This window comes from Triticum dicoccoides, chromosome 5A (genome assembly GCF_002162155.2).
Source record: "Triticum dicoccoides isolate Atlit2015 ecotype Zavitan chromosome 5A, WEW_v2.0, whole genome shotgun sequence".
NCBI lineage: Eukaryota > Viridiplantae > Streptophyta > Magnoliopsida > Poales > Poaceae > Triticum > Triticum dicoccoides.
The window spans coordinates 662,628,482-662,643,554 of NC_041388.1; the positions used below are offsets into that span (position 1 = coordinate 662,628,482).

Genomic DNA, 15,073 nt, shown 5'->3' on the forward strand with positions numbered 1-15,073 from the left:
CCGGTCCTCCCCCGTCGGCAGCCGGCGCCCCCGCCAGCCGTCGTCGCCTACCCCTCTTCCCTCTGTGCCGCTGTCAACTCCTCCTCCTCGCTGGACTCGGTACCGCCCTCCTCCTCCGTCCTCCCTCGACTCGCCGCCGGCTGGCCCCTCCTCGCTCCGCCTTCCTCCTCCGTCCTACTCTCTTCTCCCTCCTCGAGTCGCCCCTCCCTCTCCCTCCTCCCTGCTACATTTTGATTTAGTAGGCTAGTTCATATGCAACATTTTGATTTAGTTGATATGATTTAGTTGATTTAGTTGATTTAGAACATTTTGATTTAGTTTATTTAGTAGGCTAGTTGATTTAGTTGATTTAGAACATTCTGATTTAGTTGATTTAGTAGGCTAGTTGATTTAGTAGATTTAGTAGGCTAGTTGATTTAGTTGATTTAGAATATTTCGATTTAGTTGATTTAGTATGCTAGTGGATTTAGTAGGCTAGTTGATTTAGTTGATTTAGTATGCACCATTTTATTGTTATTTTTTTGTACATGGATAGGTAGATGCTTTTGTTTTTTGTAATAAGTTATTTTTTGGCAAAATGTAGGTGCCAATTTAGTTAAATTTGTCACTTGTTTTTTTAATCAATTATCTTAGGCAATAGGGGCCAAATTAGATGAAATGTCTTGGTAGGTGGTACCCTTATTTGGTAGATATTTGTGAAAAGTTTTTTCAGCAATAGGTGCCACCGAAATGCTTTGGTAGGTGGTACCTTGTCATCTAATAAGTTACTAGATCTTAGGATTATAATTGTCCATAAAATTGCTTCTCGCAAAAGAACCAAAAATATCACATGCTAGTGTTTTTATTTCATGTGAAGTGGATCCTTAATCCTTTGCTCATATTGCTTTAGGAAAATGGCGCCACCACCACCACCACCACTATGTCGACTATGCAAGTCAAGGTGCGCCAGCAGCCTTGCAACTGGCAAGCTGTTCAGCATCTACTTCCATCTGAGTTTTCGTCATGCGGCGGTAAGAAATTAGATGAAATGTAACAACTATTTTATTTTTAGAGTTGGCATTACTGCATTGTGTCATTTTGCTTTTTTTACACAGATTGTCCCATGCAATGTGAGGTTGAAATTCAACAAGCTAACAGGAGACACTGTGACATTTGAGGCTCCTGGGGGTCGTACACTATGGAGGTCGAGAAAGGACGCAATATGTCGCAGACTGGAGGAGATGGATGGGCCTGTTTCCTTGCTTACATGCGTCTTACTGGTGGTGAGTTGATCAGCTTCTCCTTCAGAGCAGAAAGACCCAAGCTGGCTGTCATTTATCTCAACCTGGTGCAAGATGATGAAGATGATGAAGATGACGAAGATGACAAAGATGATGAAGATAATGAACCCACTTTATGAAGCCATCGTAGCTCAAAGAATGAGGCTGAGCGAGGAGGAGGTGTGCAACCTATGGGACATAATTCCGCCACGTAATGACTTTGTCGGGGTGCCATTCGTGACCCGCCTGACAAGTACCATGGTCGATCGGCATGAAATGGTATGTTATACTGACTGTAGTAATTTGATGATATATATGTGCTTTACTGCTATACTTACAAATGCAAATTATCCGATGATATGCTTAGTGAATCTGATGATATGCTTAGTGTAGAGTCCAATGATATGCTTTGTGAAACCTAGTCGATGATATGCTTTAGTGTAGAGTCTGATCACATGCTTATTAGTGTAGGAACTATTAATAGTGTAGATAATCCATATATACTTATTAGTAGAATTCATGATTAATTAGTACAAATGCGTACTACTGTGTCTTTTGATAGTGTAAAAATCTAGACTTAATAGAAATATATTTACAAGGGTATGTGCGAGGCTATTTATTAATTGATATGTTTTTCTTATTCAGAAATTGTCAAAGAACCTATCTGTGAGTTGTGGTATCGAGCCTGATGAAGAAGGCTCAGCTGGACTACGCCTTACCGCAGGGGCTCCGTCACCATCGGTACTTACCGCATGGACACAGACGGTCGCACACACTTAAACTCGGTTGGGTGAAAGAGATTCCTCGTTGGCGAGAATCTTCGTGTTGAACAGGCCATCCTAATTACTATCAGGAACACCCACCGCCCAGGCTTGAGGAGGAGGATCGTCGTCGATATCATCTAGAACTACATATGTGTGTGTGGCTATAACATCTAGAACTACATATGATGATTGTCGTCGATAGCATGTAGAACTACATATGATGATCGTCGTCGATATCACCTAGTACTGCTTGAGGATGCATGTTGAGTATATATGAAATTGTTATCTAGTACTCCCTCGATTCCAAATTACTCGTCGTGGTTTTAGTTCAAATTTGAACTAAAACCACGACGAGTAATTTGGAACCGAGGGAATACTACCTAGTACCTATAATGCTTTATGAAATTGATATCTAGTAGTACCTAGTATCTGGAAATTACAGTTTATTGAAGCTGAAACGGGGTGGAAATGATGAAAGATATAGCAGTAGCGCGGGACTAGGAAATCGCTACAGCTAACTAATAGTAGTGTTTTCCAGAAAAGCGCTTCTGATATAGTCAATAGTAGTAGCGCGGGTACAGACAACACTACTACTAACAGTTAGCTGTAGCGCCTTATTGGTAGCGCGGTTGCCCGCGCTGCTGATAGCCTCAAAACTCGCGCTACTACTAGGTTTTCCCTAGTAGTGTAATGAACTTGTACGTTGTCGTTATGATCAACTAGTTACATATTACATTTGAGCAACCCCAAAGTCCACTGTACTGTAGGAAGTCAATACGATACTCTAATGATATGAGGAACTTAAACACATGCTAACACCCCGTGTTATAAGAATTGATTTCTAACGATATTATCTCAATGCATAACAAAAAAGTTTGGGTCGATTCAATATGAATGTTCTTCCAACGCCATATTCTCCATGTTTTAGGACTATCATTACACTTAACGATATCCTAAGATCAGGAAAACATGATCAATAACAACACTTGAGCCAGTCTTAGAGGCAAGACTAGGAACCTATACTTTACCGTTTATCATTCTACACGTGCATATGAGTTTTCCACCGAATTGCATATGCATATTCCAGAGGATCATAGCAGTTATAGTATGAAATATAAACTCTTAATTACGAAAATGGAACATATCATCTTGCTAGTTGCAAGGCTACATCTATATGATCTAGTAGGGGTTAAAAATGAAGTTTCACTATGATACGTCCATTTTGCATCATGCTTTTATATCGACATTTATTGCATTATGGGCTGTTATTACACATTATGTCACAATACTTATGCCTATTCTCTCTTATTTTACAAGGTTTGCACGAAGAGGGAGAATGCCGGCAGCTGGAATTCTGGGCTGGAAAGGAGCAAATATTAGAGACCTATTCTGCACAACTCCGAAAGTCCTAAAACTCCACGGGAGTCATTTTTAGAATATATAAAAATTATTGGGCGAAGAAAGCACCAGAGGGGTCCACCCACCATCCACGAGGGTGGGGGCGCGCCCTACCCCCCTGGGCGCACCCCTGTCTCGTGGGCCCCCTGGCAGGCCTCCGGTGCCCATCTTTGGCTATATGAAGTCTTTCACCCTGGAAAAAATCATAAGAAAGCTCTCGGGACGAAACTCCGCCGCCACGAGGCGGAACCAATCTAGGGATTCGGCGGAGCTGTTCTGCCGGGGAAACATCCCTCCGGGAGGGGGAACACATCACCATCGTCATCACCATCGATCCTCTCATCGGGAGGGGGTCCATATCCATCAACATCTTCACCAGCACCATCTCATCTCAAACCCTAGTTCATCTCTTGTATCCAATCTTTGTCTCAAAACCTCGGATTGGTACCTATGGGTTGCTAGTAGTGTTGATTACTCCTTGTAGTTGATGCTAGTTGGTTTATTTGGTGGAAGATCATATGTTCAGGTCCTTTATGCATATTAATACCCCTCTGATTATGAACATGAATATGCTTTGTGAGTAGTTAGGTTTGTTCCTGAGGATATGGGAGAAGTCTTGCTATAAGTAGTCATGTGAATTTGGTATTCGTTCGATATTTTAATGAGATGTATGTTATTTTTCCTCTAGTGGTGTCATGTGAACGTCGACTACATGACACTTCACCATTGTTTGGGCCTAGGGGAAGGCATTATGAAGTAATAAGTACATGATGGGTTGCTAGAGTGACAGAAGCTTAAACCCTAGTTTATGCGTTGCTTCGTAAGGGGCTGATTTGGATCCATATGTTTCATGCTATGGTTAGGTTTACCTTAATACTTCTTTTGTAGTTGAGGATGCTTGCAAGAGGGGTTATTCATAAGTGGGATGCTTGTCCAAGTAAGGGCAGTACCCAAGCACCGGTCCACTCACATATCAAATTATCAAAGTAACGAACGTGAATCAAATGAGCATGATGAAAACTAGCTTGACGATAATTCCCATGTGTCCTCGGGAGCGCTTTCCTTTATATAAGAGTTTGTCCAGGCTTGTCCTTTGCTACAAAAAGGATTAGGCCATCTTGCTGCACCTTGTTTACTTTTATTACTTGTTACCCGTTACCAATTACCTTATCACAAAACTATATGTTACCGATAATTTCAGTGCTTGCAGAGAATACCTTACTGAAAACTACGTATCATTTCCTTCTGCTCCTCGTTGGATTCGACACTCTTACTTATCAAAAGGACTACGATAGATCCCCTATACTTGTGGGTCATCACACTGATTATTGTCAATTGGTAGGGGTTAAAGCCAAAGTTTCACTTACAGTCATCGCTAGCTTGATCATCCACTGCCTAGTTATATAGCTACTTCACATGGGTAGGAAATGATTTCTACTACAAATACATCATACATGAACAAATCAGATGTAAGTTCCATTCCTTTTAGCATGACCGAGTTTTAGATCAGGCAACTTGTTAAATAGTATTATATTTGTACAGAATTGTATTTGTACTTGCAATGTCATTTTGCATGCAACTTGTTAGTAATACTAGGATATTATACATAGTGTGGATTTTATGCGTAGAAGCTCACAAAATTTTATTACATATTTAATACTAGGATATTATACGTAGTGGGGATTTTAGTTTTTTCTACACTAGTGCATGGGTGGCGGCATGATGAGTGGAGGCATGGGAGGATTCATGGGCGTCATGGAAGGCGGCATAGGAGCATTCTTGGGTGCCATGGGAGGTGGCATTGGAGGAGGCATGGGTGGTGCTATGAGTGGTAGCATGAGAGGGGGCATGGCTGGTGGAATGGGAGGAGGTATAGATGGTACCATGTATGGCAATAAAGACAATGAAGTCAATGGTGGCAATAAGACCGATGTTCCAAGCCATGGAGACAATTCAAGAACTTTTAAGAATCAAGGCGATGAAAGCTAAGAGGCTATGTTGCTATGTACTTTTATGTTCTATACACTTTTTTTGTGTTGGTGACTCACTATGCTTGTGGTTTGCATTTGAATTTGATATGTCGATTGAGGTTCAATTTGATATGTTGTTGATTATGTGTGTGGTGATCTTGCAAAGTTTAAATTCTATCCATATTCATGTTTTGTTTCAATATGTATGCAATTGTGGAGAAGAAATATGTGGTTGGATGCCCTATTTACATCATTTGTTGGAGAAGAAATTTTCTATTGCCCTAAAACTCTTTTCAGTGCCTTTTTTACATCACCTATTAGAGGTGTTCTAAAATGGTGCAAGAGCAACTCTAGTAGATTCTCATATCAGCGGTCATCATCCGCATGCTTCATATGGATATGGAGCAGTGGTGAATCCATGAAGAAACTGCAGGGAGGGCTCAAAGTTAGCAGCGAAAAAACAAAATATTTTTGTGTCATTATCTCCTAATCTTTTAGTGAAAATAAGCTCAAACACTCCTAGATTAATAGTGAGCACATTTAGTAGTTACTGAAATTGTTTAGCATTTTTATAAAAAATATCATTGTACCAAGAACTAGGTCTGTTTAGTAAAATAGACATGATTTCCTAATCATTATGTCCGAATTGTATTGAATACTAAATCCTGTATTGAACCAAACTTGTGCATACTCATACTCTGTCTCTTTATTCTTGTAAATTTACAAACAAATTGTATTGAACACTAAATCAATTAACAACTTATCACATAAAATGCATATTCAGAAAGCTAGTGTCCCGGGACCCAAATTTGTGGTCCCCCCCTCCCCCCATAGTTGGCCCCGTCAGCCACCCTTGCCTCCACTAGCGCAAGGGTTTAGTACCCGTGTGTGGATCTCGTTGTTTTTAAGGGGTCTCTGTTTTCTCCGCGTGATAGGACGAGACCTCCTATTTGGTGCTCTCCGCGCTAGTTAGCGCAACAGGCGCTCGTACGTGACGCGTAGCGGGCCGATCCAGCAAACGTGAAGCTCATTTGGTTCTTGCTCAAATCTCATTACAAGTCGGGTCACTTGTTCCGCTCGCTCTGCGGCTCACACCTCGCTCGCTCGCTTGGGATATCTGGTTGACCACTTGACCGGCGAGAAGTGCATGGATGAACCCGGTACATATGAACCTATTTTAAAAAACATATTTTGCAATGTCAAAAAATTCTGAAAAAAGATGCGCGCAGACATCTTCATATTCTATGTGTGTGCAGAAAGTTTCACAGAAAAACAATTTTTTTTGTAGCCTGTGCAAAAAAGACAAAATTTTATGCCGTGAAACGCTATTTACAAGTAGTAAAATTTGTCTTTTTTACTGAGACAAAACAAAAATATTTTTTTACACAAAACTTTGTGCCGTGGACATACCTTTGCCAATATGTATGCATAAATTTTTTTTTAGAATTTTTGAACATTACAAAACGTGTAAAAAGTACATTTTTGAAAAGCGGGTGCAGATGCCCCCGTGTGCAGATTGTCCACTCTCCTTGACCGGCTCACTAGTTTATCGTTAACTTTTGGGGGGAAAAGTGCAGATTTTTTTAAAAAACCTAAATTTGAAAAGGAGTTCACCAAAAAAACATCATGAATACTGAAAATGTTCACAACTTTTTAAAAGTTTGTAAAAAATGGAAAAAAGTTTGCAAAAAAGAAGAAGAAATCAAGATTTTAAAAAAGTTCAGGAATTCATGAAAATTTCAGTACTTGATTTTTAAAAATGCGAATTTGAAAAAAATCACGAATTTGGGAAAAAAACTCACCAAACTTGAAAAAGATCACAAATTAAGAAAAGCTCACCCGTTTTAAAAAATCAGGAATTCATGAAAATTTCAGTAATTTGATAAAACATCATGAATTTGAACAAAGTTGATGATTTTTTTATAAAGTTTGCTGATTTAAAAATATAAAAAGGAAAAACAAAATAAAAAGTATTTTTTTTTAACAAAAGTCGGTCCAAAAAACAAGAAAAAAATGAGAAACCCACCCTTAAAGGTTCTAATTTTTTGTCAAAACTGGAGTGGGAAGGTTCTTTAAACCAGGGCGGGAAGCTTTACCAGGACAGTTTCCCAGCGAAAAAGCCTTATGGACCGGCTCAATACAATCGAAGGAGTGCTCCCTATATAACTATAAGTAGCGTGGAATACTAATTATTGCATAGGTCGGAGAATAGGGTAGTAATGCACACCTTCCATCGCGAGCGTGCTGCGTCAATTGGGACGGGTCATTATCAATTTTCACCCCATCGATTTGGGGAAGATTCTAGAACCTTCCATGAACCGGGTTGTCAATTTTTCTTGTTTTTTCATTCTTCTTTTATTTTTCTCATTTTTTTCTGTTTCTGCCAATCCTTTTTCTATGCATTTTCGTTTTGGGATTTTTTTCTATATTTGTTTGTTTCTTTTTTATTTTCGTATAAATATGCAAACAATTTTTGAAATGCACAAACATTTGTTTAGTTCAGGAAAAAGTTTTGAAATAACTGAAAATTTATTGAATATGTTAACAGTTCTTGAATTAACGAATATTGCTTTTGAAATTCTTCAACATAGTTTGAATCTGTGAACTTTTTACTGAATCAACAAACATTTTTTGAATTGACAAACATTTTGAATTCATGATCTTTTCTGAATCAATAATATTTTTTGAAATTTAGGAATTAATTTTGAAATTCACGAGGACTTTTTTATCGACGAACATTTTCTGAATCAGTGAACGGTTTCTGCTATTTGGTACATAACAATTTTTTAAGTTTGCAAAATTTTATTAATTCAGGACATTTTTTTGAATTCATGATTATTTTATCAAATTCTTGAACATTTTTTCGAAATTTCTGTCATTTGTTAAAAAATATTGAAGCTGAACATTTTTTTGAAATTAAGAACAATTTTATTTTCGAATTTGAGATTCGTGAACAGTTCTCAAAGTAACAAAAAACAAAAGGAAATAAAGAAGAAAAACAAGAACCATAGGATCTTTTGCAAGCATTACGCAGTGACCCTAAATAAAGCTTGTCTCGGTAAGCCCGTATAAAAACGGGCCAGTGCGGTACTTATGCGCGGACGCGCGGCCCATCCAAGCCCGACTTGACTGCCCGGAGCGCTTCCAGTTTTGACACCGGCCGGCGACGGGAAATCGGCCTCGCCAATCTCGCCGGCTTCCCTCCGTCCCTGCCCAACTGCGGCTGCGGCGTCAGATCGCGCACCGAGAAGAGTTGATCTGCCGGCGCTGATCTGCTCTGCTCGGTGGAGACGATGGAGAAGGGAGGCGAGGCGGGCGGCGGCAGGCCGGAGTACAGCATCATCGTGCCCACCTACAACGAGCGCCTCAACGTCGCCCTCATCGTCTACCTCATCTTCAAGCACCTCCCGTAATCCTCCACTGCCACCCCTCCCCCCATCAATCCACCCACCTCTGTTCATCCTCTTTTAGTTCTCCCGGTGGTTGAGATCTTTGTCTTGGACGGAGGTCGTTCGTGATCCAGATAGATTTAGAGCCCGCTCAGATTTCCTCTTCTGTAGATATACCTGGGGCGGGATGCCTCGACATCAACTGAAAATTTTGTTGCCAATCGATTTGAGGTTCGCAGGCGGGTTAAGCAGAAAATTCAATAGCTATTAGTTCATTCTGTACTCATATAGCACAACTGCACAACACCTTTGCAATTGCCTATTGTGTTCCCATTCAGACCCGGGCCATGAGATACGATCACTGCCGCTTTTTTTTATATGTAACTGCTAAATGCTAGCTGTGCCGTGTCAGCTGAATTTAGTCTCTGTTGTCCACTTGATCTTGTGAGAAGAACTCCCAAAGAACAATAGATTAAGGTGACAGTGTCATAAGACGATTCCAAAGCTAGATTCCGCTTCATGTTATTTGTCCAAGACTAGGAAGTTATTCAGAGTTACCCGAAGTATATCTGGTCCTGTCATTGTGCGCAGCTGGTTTCAGTTAGCACTTATCAGTGTCCATTATCCTAGATGCACTTCATCATACTGCTGGTATGGCTAGTTTGATCGATTGGACTAGCAGAAATTCGGAAACCATAGGTTATTAGCTATATCAACTGGTTGATATGAGCACACCATCTTACTCTTAGATTTGGTAAAAACTAATTTCTCAGGATTTTACAAGCCTTAGCTCTTTCTGATTCACATTATCTGTAGGTTATTTTAGAATCCATCACGCAGCACATTTATTTGTAGCAGCCAACATGTTCTCCGTTGCTGCTGTATACGTGTAGTATTTTGTCAGCATTACAACCTGTTTCGTTGCTGCTCTATACTTCTATTATTGTTAGCATGATATTGGTGTATGTCAAATTGCAAGGCTGTTGCATTTGTTTTAGTACTAAACTTAAACTGATGATGTAATTTTCAACTGCAGGGAGGCCAAGTTCGAAATCATTATTGTGGATGATGGAAGCCCCGATGGAACACAAGACATTGTAAAGCAGTTGCAGCAAGTATATGGTGAAGATCGTGTTGTAAGTAATTTAATGTATGAGTTTATGTATGCATGTGTGGTCTGGATTTTGGTTATTTATGACTTATTGCAGTGTCTTTTACTTGATATAATACCAGCTTCTGCGAGCTAGACCAAGGAAGCTAGGACTTGGTAAGCTTAGCTGCCCACTTCTACGAATTGTAAGCCATTGCTTGATGTTCGTGTTAACGAAATAGTGTAAACATTCAGGTACTGCATATATGCATGGATTAAAGCATGCCTCAGGGGAGTTCGTTGTTATAATGGATGCAGATCTATCTCATCATGTATGTTTCTTCTCTATGTTATTTGGCATAGTTAAGCTATTTAAATAGTTCCGTTCCTTTTAGTTACTGATTCCTTTTTCTATTTTGAACAGCCAAAGTATTTGCCAAGCTTCATCAGGTAAGAATCATATACTCAAAGATGCTTTTAAATTTATCCGGCAAGAATGATTGGATTTATATGCTTTGTATTTTATTTTATTGAGGAAACTGGCAGGAGCACTGAATTTCAGTAGAAGAGAAAAACATAATTTCAGTAGCTCGTTTTTCAACAATAACACCACAGAGTTCACATGCAGACTGCTCCCCACACTGAATTGCACACTTCCACTTCATAGAATGGCTCCTGTCGATCGAGACCACATTAAGCACACTCCACAGACCAAAAAATCACAAAGGGGGGCAAGAGCACTCATTCTGGCCCCCGAGGGAATCCAATTCTTGCCTTATAATACCTTTTTCACAATTCTCTTCCTGACTTGATCTCTCTTGGATCCACTATCGACGTGTGTTCTTGTGTGCTTTGTTTCTAGATAGATACATATTATAATTGTGTAGCAATGAGGAGAAATTGAAAGGCCGGTCTTACGTCTGCCTCCTAGACACAGATGATCGAGATCCTCTCGTCGTCATTCTGGGAGGTTGTAGCATGATGTGATATTGGCGAAAGGTTTCCTCTGAGCCATTCTCTCCAGATATTTATATAGTCTGGCATGGGCACTGACACTGCCCTACTGTATGCTTTGTAAATATTAAGTGCACATTTACAATATAATTGTCTGCTTATTCTATTCTGTTCACTGGTCTCTTCTCTTTTGCAAAATACGTCTTAATTAACCAGTTTGCTCTTGTGAGGCATAGATATGTACTTAGTTGAGTGTTAGTTGTTTGATTTAATGGCTGAAACAACTTCAGCGAAGTTTGATATAGCTGAGCTATCCAAGCTCACAAAAACAATTACTTGGAAGAACCTATATAGCTTTTTTAATCATGTTCATCATTGACCAGGAAGCAAAAGGAAACCGGTGCTGACATTGTAACTGGCACGCGTTATGTTAGCAATGGTGGTGTCCATGGTTGGAATCTTATGCGTAAGCTGACCAGCAGGGGAGCAAATGTTCTGGCACAGACGTTACTACGCCCCGGAGCTTCTGATCTGACTGGGTCGTTTAGGTGTGCCTCATTTTATTCGAATATAATAAGATCTTTTACCATTACTGTTATTTGACACTTGCCGATTTCCTAGGCTATATAAGCTAAGTGTTTTGGAGGATGTCATCTCCTCCTGCGTCAGCAAGGGCTATGTATTCCAAATGGAGATGATTGTCAGGGCTACTAGGAAAGGTTATCACATCGAAGAGGTAAAGCCATTTCGTATTGATCCATTTTCATTTGTGTAGGCTGGATACAATCTCCTAGCTTTGATAGTTACTATAACTTGCTTGTCCTGTCCAGGTCCCAATCACTTTCGTCGACAGGGTCTTTGGAATCTCAAAGCTCGGGGGATCCGAAATTGTTGGATATTTGAAAGGCCTTGTGTATCTGTTGCTCACAACTTAGGGGAAAAGACACGGTAGATGCATGACTGTTATAGCACAAACTCTTGTTAAGAATGATTTTTCTTATGTTCAGCTTGAGTTGCATAAAATTGCTAACATTTTCAGACTTCCAATTGAATCCTGTACACAAGTTTTGATCTGCTAGTACCCTTATGAATTGTGCCGTACCCCAGCTTAGCTGCTTATGGTGTATATACCACACCATATAATCGTATATCAATTACTGCTTCGAGCCTTCAACAGCTACCTTGGAAGAAATATATGACTGTATATTGATGAACAGCAGGCAACTTTTAGAACAACCGGTTGGTATTCCTATTGAAGTTATCATTCAAGGAAATGGATTGACGGCACAGAAACAAGAGGACAGCAAACATAAGAACATTCGTATACTTGAATTTAATTTAGCTAATTGTAAGAGCGTCTAATGCTCGAGGAAAAAGACACAGAACACCAATATTTTGTTTTTAATCTCAGCGCACCCTTATGCTTAGTACAAAGAAGAAATGTGTGAAAATAGAGCGCACATAGAGATGAATGGTCATCCAAATCCCTGAATCTATATTACATCAAAGGAACTGTCCGAAAATCAACCACGAATGACCACTCATCATCAAAAGATGAGATTTCTTGCAGATCCTTTTGATTGGTAATGTCCGACACTAACTTGCCGTCCTTCCCTCTCAATCTTGGCTCTTCTCATTTTCTTTTTCTAGCTTCTGTAACACACCCAAAAGAAGTTAGAACGCATTTCAGAAGAAGTTGCACAACGACAATATACAACAAATGCCAAAAAGCAAAACGACTTGGAAATTCTGAGAAACACAAGTTGCTGCCGCATCAGTTTTGTCTTATGTACCAAAATGCATACCAAGTTAAGCCCACAACTATAGCCTACAATTCCTCTCTATCTGAAGCTGCATTTTATCATCAGCGGGTGCTGCAACCGTTTCCTTTCAGCCAATAATGAATGGTTTAATGAAGCAAACCAGATATATGTACAACCACATAGTGTCACAAATATAGGTTTCCATTTTTCTTTGCGGCCAGATACATCAAGAAGAGCCAACAGGTTTCCTACTCATCCTTCATTCTATACCTCACCTAAAAGACAAAATATACATTTATTGCACACCTGATCATTGAGTCGCATTGACGGTTACGAATAGTGTGATAATACTGACCAGCTCAATTAAAATAGATTAAGCTCACAATTTGATGGAATAGTTACTTTATGGCCATATGCCCCACATAAATGCAGGCATGTAATCCCCAAGAACTGACTAGCAGCTCAACAAAAATGCATCAAATTCTCAGTTTACCCAAAAACCAAGGTAATCTGTAGCCATGCTATTCTAAATTCTAAATATACCAAGGATAGTCACTGCACTAGACATCAAAGGGCTGTCCAAAAGCAAACTCAGTTCCCATTAGCTGCTTAAGTAACAACACGCATGCCTCACATGTTTTTGGTCTAAAAAAACAGACTCCGGCTTCGAGAGCATAATACAGAGTACTGAACCAACATTGTGAATACAAGATCCTCCACCACTGCAGGTAACACCAACAGCCACAGTATAAGCCACAGGGAGCCCTCCAAAATGACGTGGCTAGGTCTCAGGTTTTCCCCACTGTAAACAAGGAAGAACACACATAGAGATCCATGGATCATACTCTGCTCCCAGCTACGCGCAGTACCGATCATGCCTTGGCACCTACGCATCAACACGGCAACTAATCACACGGCCGCATCCGCCCTCTCACGCGCCAGCCCACCCACCTACGCATCGCGTCAGAGCGCAGCCATGACAATCAATCAACACACGACCAGTATAAATCTGCTCTGATTTCGCAGGCCCGGGGCAGCAGGGGACGGATTCGGCAGGAATAAGCAGCAGGGCGGGCTGGGGAAGAAGGAGGGGGGCGGGCGGCGCTTACGGATTGCTCGGAGTGCCAGGCGAGGCCGCGGTAGACGTTGAAGGAGAAGGAGCCGGCCAGGTAGAGCGTCGCCACGCCCAGCCCCGCCGTCAGCGCCTTGAACGCCGTGTCCATCACCGCCATCTCCGCCGCTCTCTCTTCCTCGCCGCCGGGTCCCGGGTTGTTCGAGCGCAGAAACCCTCGTCGCCGGATTCCGTCGGTCTGCGTGCGTGCCACGAGGGGGAGAAACCTCGAGTTGGCCTACTGGTTCGGGCCGTGGGACGTGGGCTGGGCCAGCCCGCCCGCGGCCTGCCCAACACACTAAACTAACTACTCGTCTGTCTCCCCTCAGAAGAAAAAACTATCTACTCGTCTACTGTCTCTATCGATTTCCCCTCACAGTTCACACTACCCCCAAAAAACCCTCACACTATACAAAAGTCTATCGACTTGCACTAAATTCCCACAAAAACAAAAGTCTATCGAATACCAGTAAATTCACACTTGTGATATCATAGGTTTCAAATATTATGTTTCAGGTTTCAAATTGAGGCCTAGGAAGCGGCACATGGAACAAAACATGGAGGTTGAAGTGGTGACAAGAAAAGCAGTCGATATCATGGATGCGAGAGAAGAGTCAGTGATGAATACTGAGATTGTGAATAAGAAGTTGTCAAAGCTAAAGATGTTGACCAAGCGATACGAAGTAGAGGGTAGAGAGTAAAAATTGCTATCCCCGTGTTTTTTACACGAAAAGAAGTTTGCAATTGACCCAAAAAAGATTAACCAATCATGCATAACTCAACTGGATTGAGTGAGAATAAATAGCGTGGACCATGCCAAAAACTGATTAGTTAATTAATGCCATTGACGTCTCACTCACAAACGATGTTCGTAGAGTTGATGTCCCTAAGATATGAGGAGGATAATACGACTTACAACATTTTAAGTACTACCGGATACTGACTCGATCCCCTAACAAAGAAAAAGATAAAAAAAAACTTGCACTTGTTGACTTGCCGTGGTTGTGCCGCCCAAACCATGACCAGCAACATTTAACGTGGGAAAGGTTGAAACCTTGTTTGTTGCGACCTACTACGAGTACCCCAATGTGTATACCAAGGAAAAGACAAGCAAAATGCTCATTGGTGCCACTCTTCTAAGTATAGTGCTTTCCTATAAGATTAATTTTCTAATCCTTTATTAGAGAATTAAAAATAATAATTGATGTCATTTGATACCGATGCTTGCATGATAGCTTCACCCTTGCATGTGTATGTGATTTCTCCAACTCCTCATTGTGAATATTCATAGCAAGACATTTCAAGGATTATTTTCCATCGAAGAACCGACTAGTCCAATGCGAAGTTTTTTTCAACTGCATGAAAGGGGCCACCC

At 40.7% G+C, this 15,073-nt stretch overlaps 2 protein-coding genes and 1 non-coding gene across 3 annotated transcripts; 2 read left to right on the top strand and 1 right to left on the bottom strand.

Annotated features, from left to right (window-relative positions):
* Positions 1-8,508: 8,508 nt before the first annotated feature.
* Positions 8,509-11,915, top strand: LOC119303882 (dolichol-phosphate mannosyltransferase subunit 1-like). The gene is made up of 8 exons (XM_037581032.1): positions 8,509-8,800; positions 9,817-9,916; positions 10,014-10,047; positions 10,126-10,202; positions 10,295-10,320; positions 11,208-11,372; positions 11,446-11,560; positions 11,655-11,915. The coding sequence occupies exons 1-8, from the start codon at positions 8,685-8,687 to the stop codon at positions 11,757-11,759; spliced, it is 738 nt and encodes a 245-aa protein (XP_037436929.1). The 5' UTR covers positions 8,509-8,684; the 3' UTR covers positions 11,760-11,915.
* LOC119304740 lies at positions 10,755-10,885 on the top strand. Its single transcript, XR_005148453.1, has one exon. It is a non-coding gene; the product is annotated as a small nucleolar RNA snoR113 (small nucleolar RNA).
* Positions 11,916-12,134: 219 nt separating the features above from the next.
* On the bottom strand, positions 12,135-13,964 carry LOC119303884. The gene is made up of 2 exons (XM_037581033.1): positions 13,697-13,964; positions 12,135-12,477 (listed from the first exon to the last, which is right to left on the bottom strand). Exons 1-2 carry the CDS (start codon positions 13,817-13,819, stop codon positions 12,442-12,444), a joined length of 159 nt encoding a protein of 52 aa, XP_037436930.1. The 5' UTR covers positions 13,820-13,964; the 3' UTR covers positions 12,135-12,441.
* Positions 13,965-15,073: the final 1,109 nt, after the last annotated feature.

Excerpts from the sequence above, each read along its gene's own strand:
- LOC119303882 (XM_037581032.1), top strand. The coding sequence starts at position 8,685 with ATGGAGAAGGGAGGCGAGGCGGGCGGCGGCAGGCCGGAGTACAGCATC. Across the intron at positions 10,203-10,294 it reads ATGCAGATCTATCTCATCAT|CCAAAGTATTTGCCAAGCTT; the intron begins GTATGTTTCTTC and ends TATTTTGAACAG. Across the intron at positions 11,561-11,654 it reads AAGGTTATCACATCGAAGAG|GTCCCAATCACTTTCGTCGA; the intron begins GTAAAGCCATTT and ends TGTCCTGTCCAG.
- LOC119303884 (XM_037581033.1), bottom strand. The coding sequence starts at position 13,819 with ATGGCGGTGATGGACACGGCGTTCAAGGCGCTGACGGCGGGGCTGGGC. Across the intron at positions 12,478-13,696 it reads CCTGGCACTCCGAGCAATCC|AAGCTAGAAAAAGAAAATGA; the intron begins GTAAGCGCCGCC and ends GGTGTGTTACAG.